We start from the raw sequence: 27,796 nt of genomic DNA, 5'->3' as shown, positions 1-27,796 counted from the left end.
GGATGCTGAAATTTTCTAATAGCGCGGAAAAGAAGGCCGATCATATTAACAAAAAGGATATTAACAACTAGGAACATCCAACATTTTCCTTGACATAGCACTGCAGTTGCAAATATGAACTCATGAAGTTGCCAGAAGACAACTGTTAACAGATTCTCAACCGCGTTAGTCAAAAACACGCACGGCGAGATTAGCCACTACTTTAGGTACATCACCAAAGTGAGGAACACATCTATCGACTTGAGCAGTACAAGACACTACAAGCATGGGCCTGCACCAAAAGCAGAACAATCAAAGTGGAACATATTCAAACTGAAACAAGTGAATTACGATGAATGAAATATACCAAAACAACAAGGACAAGCTATGGGTACTTGGAACCGACAGTTTAAATTTTATCATGTCATTTCTGTTAAAAGTTTATGATAATATTTTCTTTCATGTCCCATATCCCTATCAAAATATCTAAAGTATTCAAGAATCTGATCGCTTATTTTACTTGAAAATGTTATGATTGGTCTGCAAAATTCTAGTACTACATGTTTATGCAAGAATCTGATCTCTAAAGTATTCAAGAATCTGACTTCTTATTTTCTATGCAACATCAGTGATACATTGTAATACATCATCGTCAAAATATCATTATAATTTTATCAAAAAATAGGTAAGAGGATATGAAATATAATGGAAAATATTAAAAAATCGCATATCACGATCTGTGAAGTTTATATATTATAAGGGGTATAATTGACCCAAAATTATAGGAAGAATACAAGAAAAAAAGTTGGCAAAGAATCTAAATGTCAGAATAAATGAATAATTCCACATAATTCTTTTATTAGAAAATTATCTAAAAATAATAACTGCTAAAATATTCTTGAAGCCCTTACTGTGAGATTTTGTGGATATCACTAAATACATGAAAATGTGGAAAGAGTAATTGAAAAGATATATTTGCAAAAAAAAAAAAAAAAAAAATCTGAAAACTAATATTCAGTATTGAATAAATATAGATGAAGACTTTCACTAAAAACTATAGATAATAATATAATTAATAAATTTAAAAATTAAGATAAATTTAGAGATTTATGTGACAATCAAGTATACAAATAAATTAACTAAACTCATGGCGTTATTATATATTAACACACTGATCATTTACTTTTGAGTATCAGAGTCTTTGGAGAGGATAGGAAGTGTATGAGACATCAACTTCACCTATATGATCATTTAAAATTTAAGAGAACAAAAATTTGTTCATACTGTCATGTCATTGACGAGCTTGCCACTCACGTTGCACATGGGCATGTTCAATGTTAACCACTTAGTCAGCATGCAACGTATATTTTTTTGTAAAAACAGGAAAAATCTACCTGACAAGCCTCTAATGGCGCTCAAAGTTCCTGGTGTGAGACTCTACATGTCTTCGTTGCAAGGACACATGGCATCCCTTGCTTCACGGTGAAAAATGCAAGCACATCAAGCAGAACAAGTCATTGAAAAATTTGTCCCTTGCTTCGCCTGAGAGGCCTGCTTCACAGTGAGATCCTTGAGAGGCCTACTGTAGAATTTATATGGTAGAATCATGTTGGAATTCACATTATCGTCAGTTAGCCAACCAATCTCCCACTGTCCAACAGTGATCAACAAGTTGCTGAAGCAAATGTTATCAGGGGTGTGATTGGAGGACCAACATGGTGATGTCATCAAAGAAGCCGTTGAGGGGGATAAATTAAGATGTTGATAGCAAAAAAGGAAACTGTAGCCGCTGAAGAAGTATGATTTGGGACATGATCAGCGATGTGGGTAGAGGCAACATGGCTGTCAGCAGGAGATTCAAAACATTGAGGTTGAGGGGGATGGTGTTTCATTGAGTCATCCGCCAAAGTCAGCAAAATGCAGTTTAGATATACTTGAGAGAGACTTTAGTGAAAAAAATGGCCAGAGGATTTGATGGGAGGTGAATAGAAGGGGAAGGATTTGGGCCATTGGGATAATTAACGCTGTAGTGATAAATGGGAAACACATGGACAGTGAAAGGATATTGAATAAAAAATAGTAGCGTGGAGAAAAAAAAAGAAAAAGAAAGGAAACCACCAGAATGAAAAGGAAAAAAAAGCACCAGAAATTTGCAACGCAAAAAAAAAGACCAAAGTCAAAATTTCTTTTATAATGGTAGCAATATTGCCAAGAGCACATCCATAACCTAAGTTCTACAAATTTCCACGCTTAGGTAACATAAGAGACTCTTGAGACAGGTCTAGGTCTTAAATCATAAGCAATATGTAAGATACTCTATGTTATAGTGTTTCACTTGCAAAAGGATAAAGAACAATAAGAAAAACTAATTTCATTTTTTTCAAAGATATAGAGTTCTGCACATCCTTGAAAGCTCTATTACTCTTACCTTAATGTTATCATGCAAGCAAAGTGTACAAAATTCCAACTAAGCCAACCTAAAGCCAACCCAATCAGAACAGCCAGATCTAATCAAACTAAAATTTATACAAGACAATGAATCTGGAGAATAGGCATAAAAAAAACGCTAACTTATCTCCTTCTGATCTTTTGAACAAAAAATATATAAATCTAAAAATCAAAGAATTTGAAACTAACCTGGTCATACTGGAGATATAAAAAGGACTAAAATTTCCCCAATTAGTGAGGCATTTTTTCTGAAATCAAAAACACGAACTCCTGGTGAATTTCTTAGAGAACTGCCACCTTTACACCTCTAACCAAACAGAAGAAGAATGAATAAGCAAGCATACATACAACTGAACTTTCGGATTAAATGGATAATGATTTCAACAATCTACTTAATTCTAGTTTTTTTATGGCAATAACTGAAAAATTCTCCTACTAGATCTTGTTATGAATACATAAAATGAACATCATGAATGTCAGTTAGAGGTACTATGACATCATAAATTTATGTGTGATAACTATCTTAACCAGTACTAACTTCATAGAAATAGTTATCTCAAAACTTCCAGTTGTTCCATAATTCTCAAATAACTTGAAATGGTCATCTCCAACATGATCTTTATTACTTTAGATGACAACTAATCTTAATGAACTTTTAACCTACAACTAAATCCAATCCAACCTAGTACCATACACATACTAATCATAATATCCTCTCAATAATTCCAAATAAGAAATACATACAACCATAAAATTTAAAACATAATAGATAATAAGTCATATTAATCAATAATGTAGAATACATCAAATAAGCAGAATGCAAATAATTGAATACATGCAAAATGTGTTATATTAATGCTTACAAATTACCCCCAAATAATGTCTTTTATGGTTAGAAAAGCTAATCCTATGCTGAGATGAAACAACATCATAAAAGCACTTATTTATAATCAGGATAAGTAATAATGAGTTTCTCAAACTGGTTCTAATGCACCATAATTTTGTTTTTTTTCATGTCTGCATGTGAAGTCACATAAACCACTTGATCTTGCATATTAAAGCCAACCACACATGCCAAATGTGATACTCTCTTGGCACATACACATGAGTGGTCGCATATCAAACTACTTTTTAAAACCTTGAAAGTGAAATTCTCAAATATTATAAGTTAAAAATAAGATAAACCAGTAACTAGCTTTCCAAATGATTCTTAATATTAAGCCCTATTCTGTGTGAGATTTGTTTCAACGTGTTGCATCGATCTACCTCCACCATTTAAGAAGTGTGTTGTGACAAAATACCAAAATTAAGTAAATACAAATTGAAATAGCTATTAAGCATCCAAGAAACATAAACAGACTTAGAAAGTAAGCTAACATTATAGTTTACAAAATGATACCTAGTTTGCTATTTGAAACCCTCCTCTTTACCTTTAGTTTTGTAGGTGCAACTACTCTGACTGAAGCTCAGGCTAATTCATCATTTACCAAAGGTGTATGAGTAGATGAAGTGTGTGTAATTGTCTTTTGACTATGTGGAAGATCCAACGGCTTAGCAACCTTTGAATTAGATTTTTGAACAGTAGATGGAATAGAAAAGCTGCGAGCCATAACACCAGGGGGTTTGGGCAGTGGTGCTGCTGTGTATGACAAAAAGGATGTTGGTTTGCTTGTTGCACAAACCTCTTGACCTCTAGATACCAGAGGAGCTGAATGACCAATCGAAGTGGATGATCTATGTTTTGCATAATCAGTCGGAGGCCTTGGAAGTTCATGAAGCTCATTTATTCTCGGTGATGTTAGTGGAGAAGAGGCATTTGGAAAACCTTTCCGTGGTACAGATAGCTTAGGTGTTGAAATATTTTTGGGTTTTGCAAATACTTCAGGAAGCACTTCCATTGATGACATGGACTTGGATGCAAAGAGAGCTTGTTTGCTTGATAATGGTTTGCTAGTCAATGGAACTGAAAAAGTTTGTGTCTCACTTAGTTTTGAATCAAATTCATTCATTGGAATCAACTTAGATAACACTCCTTTGCTGATAGTAGATGGCATTCTGGTTGGGTTACTAATACTGTTGCTCTCTTTGAGCACTGAAGGCTCTCTAGAAAAACTGGTAGGGCTTGGAAGCTCAACATCTTGGCTGTCTTTGCCGATCATATTTGGCGGCAAAGGGGATGAATGCCAGTGTTGCGTTGTCCGACCACCTTTAGATTCTGACAAAGTCCCATAGAGTGAATTGCCTGAACTAGTTGAGGTTGAGCTCCTAACATCCAGAGGAGTAGGTAGAGCATATGTGTAGGCTGTCTTTGCTGAAGGATAGATCTGAGTTATCCTTTCAGATGGTTTACTTGCTTTAGTGGAGAAAAGAGGTGCCGATATACTGGAAACTCTTGGATTGTTGCTTCCAAGATAATTGTCTTGAGCTCTCTCTAAATTTTCCTGAAAAGAAAGTTGGGCTCTACTAATTGCATGAATATAATGAAATGGCTGGGAAATATCATTTTCAAACAGCAATTTCAAGTAGTTTGCTAGAGGGAGAAAATAAGTATGCAAAATGGTCACAATAGATTCTAATGGCAAAAAGAACCAAAACAATCATTGAATGAAAATGTTCAAAACTTGTAACTAATTGTGGAAACTAAATCCTAGGCAATCTGTAGAGGATAATTAAATCATCAATTGAGCTGAATTTTTTAATCCACGAATCTCTCAACAGCTTAAGTTTTCAAGCAAATGTTAATGAGTTTGAATCCAGATCTCATTCTTATTTTGTTTATTCACCCATCTTCACATGTTCGAGCAAAGACACGTGTCTTTAGTATGCACTCTCAATTGTGGTTTAAGCTTAAACTTAAAATGTCAAGGGAAATTTATCTATGAATCTAAAGATTTGTTATTTCTTCATAGCTTAAACATTCTAGTTAATCCTTTCAAAGACGCTAAACAGAGAAGCAAAAGTGAAAAGTTGACTCTAATAATTGTTGCATCAAATAGCATACTTAGAAGCTCCTAAAGGTTAAGCAAATTATTTTCAGAAGTATAGAACCTCATGAGGCTGACTATGAACAACTAAACATTTACTTACCTCAATTGAGTTTCTAGAAAAAGAACTGACGTCACGATGTTGATTGTGATGTTCATAATCAAAACTCAACTCTCCATCATTGTCATTAGGATTGCATTCATGATCAGCATATTCTTCCAATTGATCATCCACCAGTCCACTAAACTGATAGTCAATGTGTTGTTTCTCAGCTATAGCTTTGACACACGACTCAAGAACTTCAAGAGATTTAACTCCTCTCCGGAAGAAGTTCAACTGATTCAACAAAGAAAAACTATACAACAATGATCCTTCTACAAATTATGAGCATTGGAATTTTGAAACTACCTGTGATGCATAGTGCCTTGCAGCTTGAGTCAAGAGACTCCGAGATTGTCCTTGCTTTAATGATTTCAAGCGAAAGAGAAAAAGAGTTGCCTCCTCTTCATAATCATTTTGAGCTGCCTGCAACTGCTGTAGGGAGAAACTTTCACCTTTTGCATTTTTTGACCTTCCACTTTCTCTTTGTGAGGTTAACATTAACTTATAAATGTCTCTGAAGAAAGATACATGAAGCAGACTAAAAGTTCTGTACAGAAGCATTCTCTAAAGAGACAAAACAGATTAACAAGTATTTCTTCATGAAGAATATCAATGAACCCCAAGGACACACCTTTTATCATCACATTGACGTTTCATTTCCTGCATATTGGTGCAATTCATGTTAGAAACATTGAGTAATTATCATATTATAATTACTGAAGGGAGGAAAAAATGCGGACTCCATAATAGTTAGAGTTAAAGAATTAAAGATTGTAGATGGTAAAAAGATGAGGGCATTTGAAAAGTTAAACACATTCTAGATGGCCCATTAATCTAAATATGGATAATACATAGAACATAAATATGGACTAGAAGGCCAGTTAGCTTACAAATGGCATGCCAAATGTCACTAATATTTCATTAAAAAAAAAGTAAAGGCATTTCATCAAGCAATTAGTGGAGGACTTAATGGTGATAATCATGCCAGGGGTCCTCCTCAAGCTACTGCAGTCCATAAACACCAAGACTCAAGTCGCTGGCAAGCACTGCTATGCCTGATGCAAGCAATAAACATCATACTTTCAGCACTCTAAGCCACCAACTCCACCTGCATCATCCTCTTCGACCCTGATGTTTCCTCTTGAACAACTCTCAGCTCAGCCTGCCAGTCACATGGACCACCTCTAGTTCCCCTAGCCTTGTGTCCTTTTGCCTCCACCATCCAAGGCACTCAGATCCATCCATCCAATGTATCCCAAGGACCCCATTATCATTTGCTTCTCCCTGACCATTGAAGCTTTGTAATTTAGCTTATCTTAGTTGCTAACTTTAGCTCTCCCATCCAACTTCCATCTACGGGAAGAAAAGAAAAGGAATCGTCTGCCAAGAACTTGATCAAACCACACTGACAATATATAAAAGCCACAATGGTTCTTGTCTTCCCCTTAACAACACTATCTTCCAGCAAAGGCAAGGTGAGATCACTTTGACACCAATGACAAATATAGGTCAATACACAGTGGTGAAGCATTCATGAGCATCATCAGCAGACATTGCAAAATAACCTAGCAGCGCTATGGGGAGTTTTACCTAGATGTATCCACTCACCTTCAAGGGTGACAAGATCCAACAGGTCGGTCATTCCGCCTACAATAGTGCTTGGTAGGGAGAGAAGGTTACTCTAGGGGGTTCTAAGGGGCTTGTTCAAATTTATTCTTATTTATTAAGAGAGAGAGAGAGAGAGAGAGAGAGAGATTATGGAAGAACATAGCAATCAAAAGGAGATTTAACACAAGAGGGAAAAAGCAGAAATATTATAAAAGCCACAATGGTTCTTGTCTTCCCCTTAACAACACTATCTTCCAGCAAAGGCATGGTGAGATCACTTTGACACCAATGACAATTATAGATCAATACACAGTGGTGAAAGCATTCATGAGCATCATCAGTGGACATTGCAAAACAACCTAGCGGTGCTATGGGGAGTTTTACCTAGATGTATCCACACTCACCTTCAAGGGTGACAAGATCCAACAGGTCAAGGTCATTCCACCTACAATAGTGCTTGGTAGGGAGAGAGGGTTACTCTAGGGGGTTCTAAGGGGCTTGTTCAAATTTATTCTTATTTATTAAGAGAGAGAGAGATTATGGAAGAATATAGCAATCAAAAGGAGAATTAACACAAGAGGGAAAAGGCAGAAATATTAAAGATGGCCTTGGAAAAGTGGGATTAAAAAGGAGATTACACCAGGAAAAAAAAACAGAATATTCTCAATCCCTCCCAGCTAGCAATCAAGGTTTTGAAACTACAAGCCTCTCTTTATTTCAAACCAAAATATGCTCGGCGTCTTCATGGACTCTCTTCCATCCATGGAAGACAAATCCAGCCCCTCAAACTTGTTTTTCATACCTGTACTTGTGCCATGTCATTCATGTCGACCCAAAAAGGAGGAAAAAAGACAAGTCCAAGTAACACCACCTCCTAAAAATGAGGATCTACCAGAATAAATTTTTGCGACGTGTTAAAACTTAAAAATTTAGAATCCCTAATCTAAATTTGCATCATTGAATGCTCCCATGCATATCGCAATGTGGTAACAACTACTAGAAAGAGGGAAACTATATGGAAGAACAGTGTCATAGACACATCTATGTAAAGTCAAACTGCATCAGGTGTTTGAACCCACTTCATCTGGATAGCTTCATCAACATTTTGCTAGAATCTCATGTCAAGGGAAGACTGAGAAAATAACAGAACCTCCAAATACAAGCACATGGTCTCCTTGATGATAAATGTATGTCCAAATACAGAATACAAATCCCAGCATTTCTACCAGGCACCATATTTTTAACATTTGAATGATCTATATTTCTCAGGCATTCTGAAGCAATAATGAACAGGTTGTTAAATTGACTATCAAAAACTACAACTTTAGCAGCTGTCAATTGTAAAGTAGATCCAAGGATGCGAACCTCTACAATGTGCAGTTCCTTGAGAAGAGATTCTGATGGAGTTGTGATAGTCTGGACAACATGGGCCCTCTGGGAATGAAATAGATAAAAAGTTATTGTAATTTAAAAATTAAAATAATGGATAATTTTTAGAGTAGTGAGTGAAATTAAGACTCACATAGATATTAGCAATTTTTTGAAGTTCAAGCTGTGCTTTCCCAAGCATTGACAAAGCTTTACCTGCATGCATTTATGAGAAAGCATTCCATAGTGTGCAAAGTAACCAATTATAGTAACAAATTGCAGGTTCGCCAGTCATCTAGTGCATTCAAATAGTAAAATCTTTTTTAAAATTTAATATATGCATCTTGAAGTTATTTTTATGGTTTAAAAACTGAAATACAAAAATATGCCAAATAGATATAAAAATGTGGTTGATTTAAGAGTAAATGTTTCAATAAAACCTAAGAATTAGATTAATCTGTAGAATTATTATGCATACTCACCACTTGTTTCATCATCATTAAGCGCAGTTTTCTCAAGCAGACAAGTGCCATACTCCCCAAGGGCTTCTGAGAATTCTGGGGAAAAAACAACACTTAATTTTTTTTCTATAATAGGCAATGCCACCTATCAATATATCTTCTGTAAAAAAATTTACATATAGTTCCAAATCAGAACAATCATATAACCATCCAAATGATATAGAGATGCATTACGATTTAGCTTTCTGGTGTAGACTGTTCACCGTAGATCACTTCTCAACTTGCATTTTGATAAACACCAAAACCTAATCACTATAAGAAAGAAAGTTCAAGATAGGAATGAAGATGGACCAACCAAATGTGGAGATAGTGTATCTAGTCTCCAGACAGTCGTATTCTGAAAAAAATTGATGCATAACAACTAGGGAACCAGTGAAAAAAGAAAGAGATGGTTGAAGAAAAGTGGAGGATCAAGATTCAAGAGAGCATCATCAAATCATATGTTGTTAACGATATTTAGAAAAGAGCAACTAATTGCATCACTTGGATGGAAGGGATGCTTAGATTAGAACACAACCAGATAAATCTGCATACATAGATAAAGGACGATAGACACAGCTCAAGATCCTCCTATTAGACTCAGCCAGGCATAATTATTCCTTGGTAGTATTATGACATCTGTTTGGACATGTACACTTGAAATCCAATGGCTTAGGCAAAAAAATCAAGACAATAAGCAAGAATGCCTTAAATATTATAGACAAACTAATCAAGTCCTAAATCTTAATATGTTCAGATTGACTCAACAAATGCATGTATTCATGCTTAAGAAATTGTCTCTTGAAGAACATCAGCTAAGGTTTTCTTTCTGTCACATGAATTTTAGATTGGCTGTTCTAGTGCGTTCTTTTTCTTTTTTTAATAATATTCTATAACAAACATGACTACATAACTTGATTGTATTTGATGACGAATACATTATTTAAATGATAAGAACATTGAAAATTATATATAGCATTGGCAACCAGCCAATTAAAATGCATGTTATGATCAGTGATCACATATCCCACTTACTAAAGAGAAGTTATCAGGTATTTTCATAATCATATGGCATGTTACACCAAAAGATTGTTAGTAAATAACCTTTTGGTGGTCTACTTCATGAGCAGCTGATTCTAGTAATCATCCATATCTAATCAACTATCCCTGATAACATATCCTGTAGATGATAATATGACCATGTGTCTGATTCACGATTCGGAATAAGGAATCACTGCAAGGTGATTTACTCAAGTCCATTGTAGACAGTGTAAGGATCATAAGAGAAATTAACTAGGCATCAACTATCTTAGTTGCACTGGTCATGTACAGACCAACAATCCATTAAAAAAAATCTCTAAGTAGAAATCCAGAATATTTACAGAATTCAAAAGAAAAAACAAACATATAACAAGAATACTACCGTATGCACTATTTGTTGCAACTGCTGCTGCAGACAGTAAGCTGTCATAGAAGCTCCTAATGCCATGAATATCCTTAAAAAGACAATGAGCATGATAAGTACAACACTGATCATTGTAAATAGCATATATACCACTAAATCTTCAAGCAAAAAGCAACCATTTAACCACTATTATGGTACGATCTAGCTCTAAAATGATTTACTCCAATCATCAAGCAGAAAACTATTTCCATCTCTAGACAGTAGAAACTTAATATTTTATGACATTTTTATCAGAATTTCCACCCTAAAAAACAAAACACTCAGGCAGAAAATAAAAATTATAATAATAATCAGAGAAGAAGCTACATTAATAATCTCTCCATCACCAGCTATCCACGCGGATGCTGAGGCAAACAAGGCCGGAGGATTTAATGATCAGGATCTTAATATCAACCAAAAGCCCAAGGCAGATCTATATATGCCAAGTGAGAAATGTACACAAAAATGAAGAAGACTCTTTCACATAATTTTATACAGAAAAAAGAGTATACGAAGGCAACCAACTGCAGTGAAAATCCTCAGCAGCGACAAAGGAAAACTCTTAACCTAGACAGAAAATCTAGAAGGACGGAAGGTAAAGGGAGTGAGACGATACCTCGGCGGCTCTGAGGAGCTCGTCCTGATGCGCTACTAAACCTTCCTCCCTCCTCTTCTTGTGGAAACCGAGACCCCTTAATCGTCTCAGCGAAGACTTCATCCTCTCGACGAAAAAATAAAACACGACAGGAAGAAGAATCCTCAAGCCAAACCCAGCCCAAATCCCTGATTGATCTATCTAAATCCAACTATCGAATTAACTAAAAAAACACACGAGAGAATAGCCAACAAAAAACTAGAAAGATACCTGAAAACACCAACGATCGATCACTCCCTCTCCCTCTCCCTCTCCCTCTCCCTCGCCCTCTATCTTTCACTCCGGTATTTCCTCAGCGGAGTTAGTGAAGCAATAGATCCATTAAGAAGGCGGAGAAGAAGATAAAACTTCACTTTGCCCCTGAGTTTACTTATCCTTTCATTTTACCCCCTCATTTTATTAAATTAAAAGCTATTATTGTAAAGGGTGCGATCATACTAGAAAGAATTATAATCACTACACTTCTTAATAGACATTTTTATTAAAGCTATTTTTTAGTATTTATTTTTTGTCAGGTAGCTATAATAGATATTTTTGCCCATAAAGGTGTCTTCATGATTATAGAATTAATGATCGAGTCTTCAAGATTGTTGGAAGAGACACAAAAATCAAAAAAAAAAAAAAAAAAAATGGATGTAAAAAAGTAAATACTAAAAATTTAGCTAACCCGAGAAGAAATATGTGAGGATATATTCAATCTTCAAGGACAAATTATTTGTTGAATAACAATCTATTAAATTCCATCTTTGATTTGCGAGAAGTCTTGATAATTGACCATTGAATTCTCTTGTTGAATTCTCTAGATTAAATTAGGTCTACGTCAAACCCACGTTATATAAAATTTTATCGTATGACAATTCATTGAAAAGTTAGACAAAGGAAGTCGAAAAGCCCTATATTTTTCTCATACTTTGAACTAAATATTTTTTATATGATTTTTCAGTATGAAAACACAAAGATGATATATTCCCTTAATCTAAATCCACTACTGTGATATAATTTCACTATAGCGATGCTTTATTATTATTTTTTTTTTATTGTAATGGTGCCCATCATAATTACCAAATACAATATTATAATAGCTGCTATAAAATTTTAGCCCAGATAAATTATAGTAACTATGATTTAATAGTTACTATAACAGTTTGATGTGTGGTTTAATCATATTATAGTAGGTACTATTTTATAACTACTTATTAAACCAGCATATTGTAACAACTAGAACATGACACTAGTAGAAAAATAGTTTAGAATTTTTAAAATTTTGACAGGAGGCTACTGTAGTAGAATATATATATATATATATATATATATATATATATATATATATATATATATATATAGTCATTTTAATAATAATTTCCAGAGAGTGGCAAAAAGTCCACGGAGAAAATGACAAGATGGAATTAAAAGATCAGAGTTCATGATTCTACAGAATTATTCAAAACGAGATAATTGTCAATCATTGGTCAACATCAGCTATTGCTAGTCGTCGGCCTTTTTTTGGGTCAAAGTATAGAGGACAGCACTACCGCAGCACCCATTCAATCAGGAAATTTAAGAATTGTCAGCGTTTGAAAAGGAGACTCTCATAAGAGTCAAAACATGAACAAGTTACAAGTCAAAGGATCGCAAGGATACAAATTACTATCACTATTGTTGGATGGGAAGAACATCGATCTGTTACCGGTTACCGGTAAATTACATGTGATTACTGACCATTAATACAGATGGTCAAGATATGAGAGAAATATATTTGGACATGTCGAATTTCAAAATTCAAGATCTTATATGAATTTCAAATCCAAGACCTTATATGAATAGCTCATGTCTCCATCATCGCACCACCCCTAGAGAACGTATCGATCATGTCATAAATCAATTATTTTGTCATGCTCACTGCCCAAAAATTTAAAATAGTTGTTTTCAGTAAAAGACCTAAATGAGCATCCTTTTGCAACGAACTTGAGTCGATACAGAAGACTATAAGAAACTCTACGAATGTTCTAATAAACCGGGTACAGAGAAAGTCCATCAAGGCATTGTGATCCAAACGAAAACAAGGATATGCCGCTCTCGAACCCATCAGAATTCAAGCGATACTCGTACAGAAAGATGGAGAAAACAAATAGAATCTCACTTCGAGAATTCTCGAGCAACAAAAGCACTTGCTAGAAAGATGATGCTCCTCACAATGATCTCCGAGAGTTGACATGCGCAAACTAAGGAGCCACACAAGCTCATCACTTCACCGTAATAGAAACCCGAGTCGCTATACTTGCGAGAGCATAAACTCTTAGTAAATCGTCTCTATGACAACTTTGTTTTCACGTAACAAGCGAAATAGAAACTACAAAAGAGCTTTTGAACGCGTCCTCAGAAGGTCAGCAAAGAACGATCAGCGTCGAAAGGTTCCAACTGAAGTGCCGATATTCGATAAGCATTGCGGTAACTAAATACATGATACAACTTATTCCGAACAATAACAAGAAATGTATAAATTCGACTAACCCCTTTTAGATGATCGTCACCGAGGACTTTGTCGTCAGTCAGTCCCCTTTTGGTATCGCTGAGACCGACTTAATATCGTCTCAAATGTTAAGGTAGATCCAAGGGTTGAACGAAATTGTCCAGCTCATATGCTTATGACTCATAGACAACCATCACTCAAGATACAAGCAACCTTCTACTCAAAATAGGAGCACTCAACAGTCAAGATTCAATAGCAAGTGATAACTAAAACAAAAGTATGAACTAGCAATCTAGTATTATCATGTTTAGCTCAACCAACAAATGCAAAACTTAAAGGCATCTAGATGTTATTTGATACAAATCATGCCAATCATCGATATAAGATTACTATTACAAACCTTGAACTAGTTTTAACCTCGCAGAAATCCTTCCAATGGATTCAAGTCCACTGATAATATACACTCACCTGCACGTTTGATCCTGGACCATATCATTCGTTAGGGAAGATTGACAATGTCAAGATTTAAGATGAACAACAGAGAAAAGAATACCTGAATGCAGTGAATAATGGAAGGAAGCTGCCAGTGCGATCTCACTTTCTTTGACGTCAATTTTGAAGGCACACGCAGAAGCAAACTAATGTACTGAAATAAAAATGAAATCTTGCTAATCTCGTTGGATTGATAAAGCGATTTCCTTACTACTCGGGGACGAATTCAGCTTTTGAACTCCGTTTTCTACTCTTCGGATCCCTCGGAATCGTTCTCCGGCGATGCAACTTGTTTCTGCTGCCGTTGCTGTTTGTGATGATTGTGATGTGGTTGTGCATTTGCACTGCCGTCGGCAGCGTCTTCTCCTCCCTGCCCTGGCTGCGCATAGAACTGGCTCAAGATCGGAGGGTTCAGTGCTCCGATATGGCCTTCCTGGGAGAGCCCCAGCTCCAGCCCTGGCAGATGCTGCCCGTGCCCACTCAGCATCTGGGCAAAGCTCATACCGCCGAGATTGACGCCGGCGAATTCGAGTCCGTGCGCTCCGATTCGCTGCGCGAAGCTTCCTACCGGCCCATCGACGCCGCCTCCGGCCGCAAGATTCGAACTTGAAGGCGCTGCGTGCAAGAATCCGGAGCTGAACCCGCCTACCGGGGGAGGCCACATGCCAGGGTAGGAGCGTCCGAGGCCGGCGGCCGCCGTCACGGCCCAAGCGGTCCGGGCGGCGCCGGCTCCCGCTTCCTGACCTAGGTCGTCGAATTGCTTCTGGTGGAGACCATCAGGGTCTGAGGCGGCGGCGGCGGCGGTAGCTAGGGCTGACGCGGGGATGGTGCCCGTGCCAGTGGCGGCCACGATGGAGGGCTCCGCTTGCTGGAGCAGCCACTGGATGGTCTCCCCTTCGGATTTGTGGCCCAGTTCCCTTGTGAGCTGGAAGATCCTGGCGGCGCAGAGGGCGGGCATCCTTATCCTCCGCCCTCTACCCTCGACTTTAGTGTGCCGGTCCTTGTTCGAGCTCCTTTTGGGCGCGGGCGCAAGCTGCTTCCTTTGTTCACCCTTCCCCACCGCCGCCACTCCCAGCCCACTCTCTGCCGGCAAAAGGTCTCTTCTTTCCTCCGCTCCCGCGGTGGACGGCAAGGATTCCTCTTTATCCAACTGCCGCCGGGGCTGGAGCAACTTGGAGGCGCCCTTGCGATCCATGAATCAGAGGAGGGAAAAAAAAAGGAATTTTGGAGAGGAAAAACGCGCAGACGAGGCGGAAGCTAGATTCTCATGGGTGGTACTCCTCGCCTGAGGAGGATGGTAACAAACACAGGGGGAATCAATCAATACAGAGTTGAAAATCGGCAAGAAGCACAGACCCATAATAAAGTTTGGCAGGCAAAAGTACTTTCTCTTATTTTCTTATTTCTTCAAAAAAAATTTGAAATCTTTTATTGAATTTATAAATAAAATAAATAAAAATAGAATCAAAATAACTAATTAATCAAATAAATTTAAGGACAACAATCAAAAATACCCTTTTCATAAAATAAAATCAAAACAGCATAAATCATCAAAAGGGCATCCTTAAATATTAAAAAAAAAAAATCAAATGATACACAATTAGAAATTTAATTTTCGTAATACCTCCCATCTAACAATGTTGTAGCTATTATCTATAGCTACTACAATAGATAAAATTTGCCCCGGTATAATAGTAGAGTATTCATACTATCATCCAGATATTCGTAATTCGAGTCCCAGTTATGATGAATTTATAGAAATTTTTCCTCCAAATGGGGCACGCAACTAAAGGATGCTTGACTCCTAGGTTATCCACTGCGAGCGCTTTCCGATTTATCCTGATGGTCGGTGGAAAACTTCTGTGGGGCTGGGTCGGTCACTCTAGGCTCGACGTTACCCAGCTTGGTTAATCATTTTTTTTACAATAGATAAAAGTTACCCCGGGGCTATGGTACAGCGGCAGGTATTCAAGTTGTCACATAGGTACCCGCGATTCGAATTTTTCCTCTTATAGAGCATGCAACTAAAGGATGTTGGACTCCTGAGTTGTCCGCTGCGAGCGCTTCCCGATTTATCCCGCTGGCCGGAGGAAAATTTCTATAGGGTCAGACTGATTATCCCAGATTCGACGTTACCTAACCTGATTAATTGTTTTTTTACAATAGATAAAAGTTACCTAATAGCTGTTAAAATTATTGTCAAATGATTTTAGTATTTAGGATATATGATTTAGGGTTTAAGGTTTGATTTACACTTTAATAATTATTCTAAAACAATTTTAGTTAATTTAAATGATTTTTAATTAAGTTTAAATATTTTTTATTGGTAAAGAGAATTTTGATATAATAATAATTATTATTATTTATATGCAGTAATTTTGAATAAATTGAATAGTTGAATTTTACATTTTAGTGTAATCAAGTACCTTGTTAACCATTGGTAGTTGTTATATAGTGATCCGGATCACAGGTGATGGCATAGAAGGGATTAGGGAGAAGAGAGGGGGCATATGGGTCATTTCTGAGGTGGAGGGTTTTGGGGGTATTTGGTAGCCGGTTCGTGAGAGAAAAGAGGGGTTTTTTTCTTTCCGCCGCCAGCCATGGAAAGGCTGGCTCCTCACGCACTTCGCCAGCTAAATCGCCGGCGCTACCGCCCTCCTCTTCTCTACCTCTCTTCCACTCCCACACTGCCGCCAGAAGAGGGGAGAGAGCCGTGTTGGACCCCCGTGGTAGTTTTGATGTGATCAACCAAGTTGGTTAGGTCCTGCTGTGTTTGATCCCTGTGTCTGAGTGTGCAGGAGCTTAGGAGCACAGGAAGTCGAGCGGAAGACGCAGCTAGCGAGAAGGACGACACGGGAAGGGAGCCGACGGGCTCGGTGCGTCCGTAGGACGAGAGAGCTGCGGAAGAGTACTCCAGTAGGCGTGAAGAGCGTGCGCGGCGTTCGAGGGACGTTAAGCCGGGACGGAAGGCTGCTCGAGGAAGGCCGGGAATTGGGTTCGGGTGAATCCTATTCCGGTTGGCCGCAATCACCCAAAAGAACGGAGCGAAGGAAGCTGGAAGCTTGGAGGCGCCCTTGAAGGTGCCTTCAAGCCTGTTGAAGGTGCCTTCAACAGGTCAGTTTTGACCGTTTGCGTGCGGATAAAGTTTGATCCGCTGACCGAGCTGGAGGTGCCTTGAACCTTGTTGGAGGCGCCTTGGACCCTCGGGATAGACTTTCCAGGAGCTATAAAAAGGCCCCTGGAGCTAGGAATTTAATAACAACTCAAGCATTCAATCTATAGTGTTTCCTAGCAATAGTTCTGAGCTTTTGAAAGTGTAAAAGGCTTCTCCGCCTTCAGCAAAGGAGAGTTTCTTTTAGTGCGCTTCTATTGTCCTGGATTAACAACCTCCTTGGTTGTAACAGGTTAATTCTTCTGTGTCTTTCTTTTACTGTTTTATTATTTTGTTAACTATTGCACTAACTGAGTTGAAAGTACGAGAAGGGTTTTTTCGTTTTTGTTTTCAGCAATTCACCCCCCCCCCTCTTACCGGTCTCCGCTGCACCAACAAGTGGTATCAGAGCATGATCGCCTCAGAAGGACTAACCGCCAACTGAAGCACTACGATCAAGACGATGGCCGGAGCGAACATCCATCCCCCGAAGTTCGACGGAGACTTCGCCACATGGAAGCGCAAAATAAAGGTATTTTTTAAAACGGATTTTGATATTCTTATTACAATGAAATATGGTTTTTCAGCACCGAAAGACAAAAAAGAAAACGCATGGAGCAAAAAGGAGCAAGCCGATTTCGTCGCCAACGGAAAGACAGAATTCCACCTGCTCAATATACTGCCACCACAAGAAGTAATCGGATCAGAAGCTACGACTCAGCAAAAGATCTCTGGGTAAAATTCCTGGAGCTACACGAAGGTACTTTCGAAGCGAAGCGCGACATCCTCCGGAACCAGTTAACGAACCTCCGGATGAACCAAGGCGAGAAGGTAGCGCAACTCCAAGCGAGAATCAAGGAGCTGATAACGCAACTAACGAACCTTGGAGAAGAGGTAACCAACCGGGATTCCATCCGATACGCGCTCAATGCCTTCCCGAGAACGCCAGAGTGGGCCTCCTTAGTAGATGCGTATTACATCTCTAAGAACCTCGAGGTAAGTATTTTAGAACAATTATTTTCCACTTTCGAACTTCACGAGTCTCGAGTTTCAGAACCCAACGGAGCAGAGAAGACAAGTCAGAATATTGCCTTAAAGGCAAAGATGAACAGTTCTGACTCCGAAGCCTCAGTCGACGAATCCGAAGCGGCACTACTGGTAAGACGCTTCAATAAGTTTTTCAGTACTAATAAATTTAAACCGTAGAGGCATCATCGAAAGAAGAGGACGGTTCGCTGCTATAACTGCAACGAAGAGGGGCACATCAAAGATGACTGCCCAAAGCTAAAGAGAAAGGAGAAAGAAAGGGAAAAGCCAAAATACAAGAAGCCAGAACCCTTCAAACACAAGAACCTAAAGGCAATATGGGATGATTCATCATCCTCTGAATCGGAAGTCGAAGAATTCTCGGGACTAGCACTGATGGCCGACCATCAGCAAGAAGAAATGTCCAGCTCAGAGATGAGCATCGACGAAGGGGGAGGAACGTCAGAGGAAAGCAGCAGTGAAGGGGGAGCGTCACCAGACCAGGTAAGTAAGGTACGCAATCTAACCCCAACTCAATCTTTTAAATTTATCAAGTCTCTTTCTAAAGAGTTAGATCGATTAGAAAAAGAGAATGCTGAACTAAAGTTGAACCTAGCAAGAGCATGCCCGTTAGAAATGTATGATCATCTAAAATTAGAAAATGAAAATTTGAAATTAGAAATTGAAAAACTGAAATATGTTGCATGCTTAAATCAATTTCCAAATTCAAAATTAAGAATTTATGGTAAATTAAATTGGTATATAAGGAAGCATCAAGGTCAACTTAGAAAAATACCAAGAAACTATGTACCCCCTAGATTTTTGAATAATCCTGTAGGAAGAAACCTCTATTGGGTTCCAAAATCTGTGCTTAATTAATTTTTCAAAAATTAAAAAGCTTACAGTGAGAAAATTAAACATTGAAATTCTCTATGGAAGCTTTGTCTAAGGAAGTGGTTGTTGCTCTAATAACCAAGAAGGCCTAGTGCCTCGCCACGACCTGGAAGCTAAAATATTGAAAAAAGAATATTTAATTAACTTTCTGAAAAAACATTAAACTAGAATTAAATAATGCTTTAAAAGTTTTTAAATATTTTTAAAATTCTAAAAAGTCATATTGTGAAAATTCAAAAATTTAAATTTGACTTAGAAATTTTTTTTAACTTAGATTTTTTTTTTTTTTTTTTTTTTTAAAAATTCATTTTGACTTAGAATTTTTTTTTTAATTCATATTGAGATAGAAAATTTTTTTCTGAAAATTCAAATATTTGACTTAGAAATTTTTTTAGAAAAATTTATTTTTAACTTAGCAATTTTTTTTCAAAAATTCATTTTTAACTTAGAAAATTTTCAAAAAACTTCAATCTTACTTGAATATTCTTAAGACCTCATTTTTGCTGTGATCAAAGGGGAGAGAAAAGTACAAGTTGAGGGGGAGTTAGAGAAAACTTAAAATTTAATTTTTATTTTTTTAAAAAAAGTGTTGCAATTTTACTAATTGCAAAAATTATTCTTAACTTGTTAGTTTAGTAATTTTTCTTTAAAATTACTGTTTTTTTGTCTATTTTTAACCCTAACTTGAACTTGGGTTGATGCACATCAAAAAGGGGGAGATTGTTGGACCCCGTGGTAGTTTTGATGTGATCAACCAAGTTGGTTAGGTCCTGCTGTGTTTGATCCCTGTGTCTGAGTGTGCAGGAGCTTAGGAGCACAGGAAGTCGAGCGGAAGACGCAGCTAGCGAGAAGGACGGCACGGGAAGGGAGCCGACGGGCTCGGTGCGTCCGAAGGACGAGAGAGATGCGGAAGAGTACTCCGGTGGGCGTGAAGAGCGTGCGTGGCGTTCCAGGGACGTTAAGCCGGGACGGAAGGCTGCTCGAGGAAGGCCGGGAATTGGGTTCGGGTGAGTCCTATTCCGGTTGGCCGCAATCACCCAGCGCCCTTGAAGGCGCCTTCAAGCCTGTTGAAGGCGCCTTCAACAGGTCAGTTTTGACCGTTTGCGTGCGGATAAAGTTTGATCCGCTGACCGAGCTGGAGGCGCCTTGAACCTTGTTGGAGGCGCCTTGGACCCTCGGGATAGACTTTCCAGGAGCTATAGAAAGGCCCCTGGAGCTAGGAATTTAATAACAACTCAAGCATTCAATCTGTAGTGTTTCCTAGCAATAGTTCTGAGCTTTTGAAAGTGTAAAAGGCTTCTCCGCCTTCAGCAAAGGAGAGTTTCTTTTAGTGCGCTTCTATTGCCCTGGATTAATAACCTCCTTGGTTGTAACCAGGTTAATTCTTCTGTGCCTTTCTTTTACTGTTTTATTATTTTGTTAACTATTGCACTAACTGAGTTGAAAGTACGAGGAGGGTATTTTCGTTTTTGTTTTCAGCAATTCACCCTCCTCTTGCCGGTCTCCGCTGCACCAACAAGTCGCCGCCAGCATGAAAACGGGGGAGAGGTTTTCTTCCTCCCTATATCGCACTGTTTGCCGGGACCATCGCCGGGCATCGCCGCCTCGCTGTTTCCCGTTTCCCTTCTTTGCTGAGCACCCGGTAGCTACCGTGAGAGAAAAGGGGGTGGATTCGTGAGGAAAGGAAGGACGGCGACCAACAACAGTAGATAGGCCTTGCTTTCTACTCCCCTCATCGCTGTTTGCTCCACCGCGGCCACAGCTGCCGCCGGCAGCCACTGCTGCCTTTTTCCGCGGCCACAGCCGTCGCCAGCAGTCACCGTTGCCTTCCCCAGCGGCATCTTCCATCACCACTGCCGCCTTCGGCGAGTGTGAGTGACGCCGCTGCTTCTTGTAGCAGCCCGTCCCCCACGGGGCAGTCGTCATTCGGCGGACTCAGGTTTGTTTATTCCGGGCATCGAGCCGAGGTGGTTCCGGCCATCGAGCCGTTGGGTTTTACTCTGTGCATCTCTATAATGATTATGAGCTATCTGTGTTATCCGGCCTGCGTGCCGCGTATCGACCTAAGAGCCATTATGTCTCGACCTACATGCCGCTTTCCGGATCCAGGTTGCATCAGATTCCGTGCCGCCCCCATTATATTCGGCTTCTTAGCGGGTTCACACCCATCCAGTTGTCAGGGTCGTGACGACTCGGTCAGTATCCCGACCAGCTCATCCATCCATCCGAGGGCGCCCCCCCGGCCCAGGGTACGTCATTGCACTCGTTTCATGCTTATTTTATTATCATGTTATTATGCGGCTGCTTATGCATTTGTGGGATCCGCCTCGAACACCGAGGTACCAGAGACCGGGGCAACCCGGTCACTGGCTGCAGGTACAGTTGCCCGGAGGACTTCAGACGACTTAGTCAACGCAGCGGGCAGCTCACCACCGGATCATGAGGATGCGGTCCACATTCCAGCCATGTCACACCCTGGCAGGTTCGTCTTCTCAGCTTCCCGACAGGATCATATAGTTATAACTAAATCCTAAATCCTAAATTCTAAATTTTAAATTTTAAACTTTATTATATCAAAATATTTTTTATCAATTTAGTAAAAATTATTTAAGCTTCATCGAAATCACTTTAAATTAATTAAATAATTTTAAAATAGTTGGTAGTAATTATAACTTCTACATATTACAATTAGGACTAGGGGTGACTCTACTAAAGGACAAGAGGGGCAGTCGCCGCCCCTAAATATTTGATATAAAATTACTATAATACTCTTATATTTTAAAAATTTTACACATAAATTATAATTAATAAATATCTTCCTAAGACCCCTAAACCCTAATGCCCAAATTAAACAAATTTCTTGAGAAATGCTCGGTAGTCTTCATCAATTGAAATTTTTTCTCTTCTAAATTTCAATGCACGCCTTGCTATTATATTCCCTTAAGGATCGACTGGTTGAGATTTTATTCTATAACATGGAATCAAGTATATAAATTCGAACATTAATTTTTTCTTATGAACATTTCTTAGTTGTTTTAGGATTTTGTTATATATTTGTTGATTGTAGTTATTGAGTTTTATTGTTTGCGTCTCTAATTGATTGAAAAAAATTAATTATTTTGGACGATATGTTTAAATGTTTTAAAAGAAAAGGAGAAGAAGATGTATGCTCGAAAGAAAGTCCAATTGTGGAATCAATATGTAGTGATTCTTCCATAAAAAAATCATGTAGAATTTGATTTACTTGGACTTCAATCAGATCCAAGAAAGAGACTCAAGATTATTGATTTTGATTAAAATATTAATGAAAGAGTTCAGAGAAAATACTATTTAGATGGTGCTTTCCAACCTTACGAACATGAATTTCGACAAACATTAATCCATGGAACTTTGAGAAGAATTAATCGTGCGTGGTTTTATGAATTTAAATAGTTGAGATATAGCATAGAAAATGATGCAACATTCTATCTTTATTGTTATATTTTCAAGAATGAGTTGAGTCACCATCACCAAGGAGGTGGTGATACTTTTGTGAGTGTGGGTTTCAGAGATTGGAAAAATAAAAACAAACTTCATAAACATGAGGGAGGACATAACAATGCTCATAGAAAAACATTGAGTAAATGTTAGAATTTACTCCATCAAAAGCAACAATTTAACTAATCAACCGAGCAAAGCAGACTAAATTATATAATTCGGCTAATTGAAGTAATTGATTGCATTAGATGACTTAATCCTTTCTTGTTTTTACTTGATGAGTCCCATGATGTGTCAGTGAAGGAGTAAGTTGTCGTTGTTTTGAGATTTGTATATAGAAAAGGATGTGTGGTTGAATTTTTGTTGGGCTTTAAGCATGTAGGTAGTACAACTGCTCTAGCACTTAAATGTGCCCTTGGAGATTTATTATTGACACATGGATTAAGCGTCGATACGTGGACAAGGATATGATGGGACAAGTAATATGTAAGGGGAGATCCATGGACTAAAAGCTCTTATCTTAAAGGAAAATGAATGTGCATGTTTTGTTCATTAACTTCAACTTGCTCTTGTAGCTGTGGCAAAGAATCATATTAACATTGCCTCATTTTTTCATGTGCTTTGTAATATTGTTAACGTAGTTGGAGGCTCTTGTAAGCGTCATGACGCTTTGTGAGAGAAACATATTGCTAAAATTGTACAAGCCTTGGAAAATGAAGAAATCACCAAGGGTGGAGGCTTGAATCAAGAGAGTACACTCATTAAGCCAAGTGATATACGTTGAGGATTACATTATGATCTCTGTTTAGATTGATTCAAATGTTTTGCTCTGCAGTTGACATGCTTGATGAGATTATGGATGATGGATCACTTCGGATCAAAGAGTCGAAGCATTGCGCTTGGTAAAAGATATGCAATCATTTGAATTTGTGTTTAATCTACATTTGATGAAATCAATATTAGGAATAACAAATGATTTGTCACTGAGACACTAACACTGCAACCAAAAGACCAAGATATCAGGCAAGCTAGTTGCTAGTTGGTATATGTAAACAAATAATTCAAAGACTGTGGGATGATAGATGGAGTTTATTACTTGAAGAAGTTTTCAATTTTTTGTGAGAAGTTTTATATTGATATGGATGATTTACAAGTTAGTGAGAGAAGATCAAGGCAAAAAGTTGAAAAGTAACAAATTCACATTATTATCGTGTTGAATTATTTAACACAATTATCAATATGCAATTGCAAGAGCTGAATTTCCATTTCAATGAGGTATATACAGAATTGTTGCTTTGTATGGTATGCCTAAATTTATCAAATTCATTTACTTCTTTTGACAAACAACGATTGGTTAAATTGTCTCAATTTTATCCAAAAGATATTTCACCTATTGACCTTTTGCCACTTCCGGATCAACTTGAGAATTTTGTGATGGATATGCATGTGAATGTTGAATTTTTGAATTACAAGGGCTTGATGATATTGTTAGAAAGATGGTTCAAATAAGAAGAGATGTGATGTATCTATTAGTTTACAAGCTTGTGACTTTGATTTTATCGGTGGCAAGCACTACAGTGAAGAGAGTATTTTATGCTACGAAGATTATTAAGAATCATCTTCACAATTGAATGAAGGATGAATGATAATTTAAATACTTTGTAGCTTGTCAAATGAAATTATTATTATTAATTATTTTTAGAATATGTCAAATCATAGGGGTCAATTGTAAGTTAAATTTGAAATAAAAAAATTATATATTTTTTTATTATATTTGAATTTTTTTATTACGTGATGATTTATATAAATATCTATGATATTGGGCTCTTTGCTCCCTTGATAAAAATTTTTTATCCACCCCCGATTAGGACTACTTGCTCCAATAACATTGGAGGTAAGGAACAATGATGGGATATTTTGTTGATTTTTTTTTAAATGAGACGTCCTCCTGATAATCCATATAATTTACGATGCCCTTATAAAAAAAACAATCAAACAAACTCGAATTAAACAACTAAGGGTGTGTTTGGTTTGCACATTTTTCATTTTCATTTTTTTGAAAAACGCGCATTTCTGAAAAATAGTGTTTGGTTTGCATTTTTCGTGTTTATTTTCTAAAAAAATAGCTACCATTTTCTGAAAAAATAGATAATGACTAAAAGTTATTTTCTATTTTATATAAAACACGAGTTTTTCATAAAATAAAAATGAAACATGTGTAAACCAAACACACCCTAAATATTTAAAAAGAGTACCCTCAAACCTAAACTCACGCCCAAACAAGACATTTTAGATAACTCTTAGATTATTTTTTGAATTTTTTGTATGCATGTTGTCAAATTCAATAAATTATAAACATCTACGACATCCACCATTAAAAGAATACAGTGTGCCCTTGCCATTTTTGTTAAGCCTTACTGTTTTGATTGTGTTTCTTTTATTTTCGTATCAACTTAGTTTTATCTATTGTTAGGTTATTCGTGGGCACAATTCATTTTATCATCATAAGTGATTGTAGAAATGATTCGCTTCAATCGATTAGCATATGATTGGATGAAAAAAAAAATCGTATTGGGAATATGTTATAAAAACTTCTTAGAAAGAAAATTTATGTGAGGATATATTTCAGATGTGCGAATTAAACTTACGAATGATAACGCAGATGATTATGTAAAGTTGTTGGATGTTTGGGAGATCGATAATGTGAAAATAATTATGTGGATCAATAATTCTATTCACACTCCATTGGTGCTCAATTGACAGTATAAGATAGCCAAAGCGGTTTGGGATCATCTGACAATATTATATATAGAGTTTAATTTTGTCAAACAATATAAAATAAAAGTAGATATCCCCGCGCTTTGATAGCAAGATATATGCATCCAACACTTTTATTCTGCCATGACAGAACTATGGGACAAGTTGACACTCACAGGATCCTCATAATTGTGAGCATTCCCTGCTCATGTCACTCGTAAAAAAGAACAACATCTGATTCAATTCTTGATGATTTTGAAAGATTACGTGGGATAATTTTGCATCATAGTCATCTTTTTTTCGTTGATTTAGTTGTACATGAACTGCTAAGTGAGGAGATTCACCTTAAGTCTCAGGTTGAATAGAGGACTATTGCATCACCTACATCGTCAGTTTTGGTAGTACCACAGTGGCCTCCGCCTCATAACCGAAATATATTGACTTCAAAAGTTTATAGTGATGAGTGCACTTATTGTAAAGAAAAAGGACACTGGAAGTATCAGTGTCTATTATTGTTGAACAAAGGTAAATTATCATAACAACATAAACTGCCACCATAACAACAATATTAGTAGTAACAACCTCAACAGCCATCATTTCTACATTACAATACTTTATAGAAATATGGTAATCAACCACAACAATTGTTGTATGGACTACCTCAGTCTATTAATGCAGGCATTGCCCTCTCTTTAGATCTGTTGAACAGTTTCAATAGTTCTTTACTTCACAACCCTTTGTAATGTTTACTTCTTCTCATATAAGTTTATCATATTCTGTTACATCGGTTATACCTTCCTCTTTATAGATCTTATATTTTGAAGTTTCTCATCATATATCACCTAACTTGTCATCTTTTATCTCATTGTTTTTCATCTTTATCAATTGTAACTGCTGATGGAACTCTGATGTCATTAATAGATGTTGGTTTTATTGTTATAACGTGTTTGTCTTTTCATGATGTTTATTATATTTTCAGTATGACACTCAATCTTGTCTCTATTAGTCAACTGTGTGAGTCTGGATATGCAATCTTTTTTTCTTCATCAAATTGTTATGTGTAGAATCTGTGATCTCGGAAGATGATTATGACAAGCCATAGGCAAGGGGGGCTCTATGTCTTGAATAAACTCAAAGTACCAAATGATATAACTTCTAGTGTCGATCTGTCATCTTTTCGATTGAGTAATTCTTTTTCTGATTTTTATTTGTAGCATACTCGTCTAGACCATATTTTAGCGTCTCGTTTATAATTTTTAGCTTCATCTGGAGTATTAGGAACTTTAAAAAATCATGATATTTTTTATTGTAGTGGTTATAAACTAGTAAAAAAATTTGTGTTAACTTTCAATAAAAGTATATCCTTTTCTTCTAATCCTATTGATTTTGTTCATTCTGATGTGTGAGAACCTTATTCTGTTACTACAAAAAGGGATCAAGATATTATATTTCTTTTATTGATGATTGCACTCATTATGTTTGGGTTTATCTTATAAAACACATATATGATTATCTTACCAACTTCAATGACTTTAAAACTCTTATCAAAACTCAACATTCAGTTGTTCTCATATGTTTTCATTGTGATTTGGGGTCGAGTACACTTCCAATATTTTTTCTCATTTATTTGCATGAGGAGATACCATACATCAAACCTTGTGTCGAGAAACACTTGAATAGAATGAGGTTGCGGAGAGAAAGCATAGACATCTTGTTGAGACAGTCTGCTCATTCTTATTGTATGCGGATGTTCGTAGTGTTTTTGGGAAGAAGTAATTCTTATTGCTACTCATGTAATTAATAGAATTATAACTTCTCATAATTCAGGTTTATCTCATTTTTTAAAAATTGTATGGTCGTGCTTCTGATTATTCCTCTTTATATAATTTTGGTTGTACCTGTTTTGTTCTCTGACCAAACGTCAAGCGTGAGAAGTTGTCCTCTAGGTTTGCTTTGTGTGCCTTTTTTGATCATGATGTTTGTTAAAAGGGATATTGTTGTTTTAATGCAGTCAGTAAAAAATTATGTGTCTCCCATCATATTGTGTTTCTTGAATATATTTCTTTATTCTCCGTACCTCTTTTACCGTATAACATAACTTATATAGATCTTATTCGCATTGGTCATTTTAATACCAACACCAATGAAGCCTCCCCTACGGCTACTATTCCTCATGACATCTTCATTGAATATGATATTCTCGAGACATTTCCTCATCTTCTCAGTGGCGGACCTAGGGGGGAGCGGGGGTGTGCTTGAGCACCCCCTTGCTCCTGGAAAATTCCACCAATATGCTGCAGTTCGAGGGGCAACGAGAAGGAAGATAAGCTCCAGCTCCCTTCATTGAGCACCCTCTTCCCTTTTGTCTGGATCTGCCACTGCCTCATCTCCTCCTACGATTGTTCCATCACCTTGTGAGATTGCGGACAATTCTATTTGT

The 27,796-nt window shown here is 37.3% G+C and overlaps 2 protein-coding genes across 7 annotated transcripts; both read right to left on the bottom strand.

Moving 5' to 3' along the window:
• Window positions 1–43: 43 nt before the first annotated feature.
• LOC121976770 (uncharacterized protein At2g33490-like) lies at window positions 44–11,380 on the bottom strand. 6 transcript variants are annotated; one of them, XM_042529107.1, is made up of 13 exons: window positions 11,300–11,361; window positions 11,051–11,230; window positions 10,414–10,486; window positions 8,973–9,047; window positions 8,645–8,706; window positions 8,488–8,556; window positions 6,146–6,174; window positions 5,821–6,028; window positions 5,515–5,748; window positions 3,858–4,868; window positions 2,617–2,734; window positions 1,374–1,530; window positions 44–271 (listed from the first exon to the last, which is right to left on the bottom strand). In XM_042529107.1, the coding sequence occupies exons 2-10, from the start codon at window positions 11,150–11,152 to the stop codon at window positions 3,894–3,896; spliced, it is 1,827 nt and encodes a 608-aa protein (XP_042385041.1). In that variant the 5' UTR covers window positions 11,153–11,230; window positions 11,300–11,361; the 3' UTR covers window positions 44–271; window positions 1,374–1,530; window positions 2,617–2,734; window positions 3,858–3,893. The 6 variants fall into 6 exon arrangements, with proteins under 6 accessions (XP_042385041.1, XP_042385039.1, XP_042385042.1 ...); XM_042529105.1 differs by lacking the exon at window positions 1,374–1,530 and having other exon boundaries at window positions 11,051–11,226; window positions 11,300–11,380; XM_042529108.1 differs by lacking the exon at window positions 1,374–1,530 and having other exon boundaries at window positions 3,827–4,868.
• A 2,831-nt stretch (window positions 11,381–14,211) lies between these two features.
• LOC121976769 (transcription factor TCP20-like) lies at window positions 14,212–15,391 on the bottom strand. The gene has a single exon (XM_042529103.1). The coding sequence runs from the start codon at window positions 15,244–15,246 to the stop codon at window positions 14,299–14,301; it is 948 nt and encodes a 315-aa protein (XP_042385037.1). The 5' UTR covers window positions 15,247–15,391; the 3' UTR covers window positions 14,212–14,298.
• Window positions 15,392–27,796: the final 12,405 nt, after the last annotated feature.

The sequence above is a fragment of the Zingiber officinale genome, chromosome 4B, assembly GCF_018446385.1.
Source record: "Zingiber officinale cultivar Zhangliang chromosome 4B, Zo_v1.1, whole genome shotgun sequence".
Classification (NCBI taxonomy): domain Eukaryota; kingdom Viridiplantae; phylum Streptophyta; class Magnoliopsida; order Zingiberales; family Zingiberaceae; genus Zingiber; species Zingiber officinale.
The sequence above is the reverse complement of the archived record's forward strand: the minus strand, read 5'-3'. Positions and strand labels throughout refer to the sequence as shown.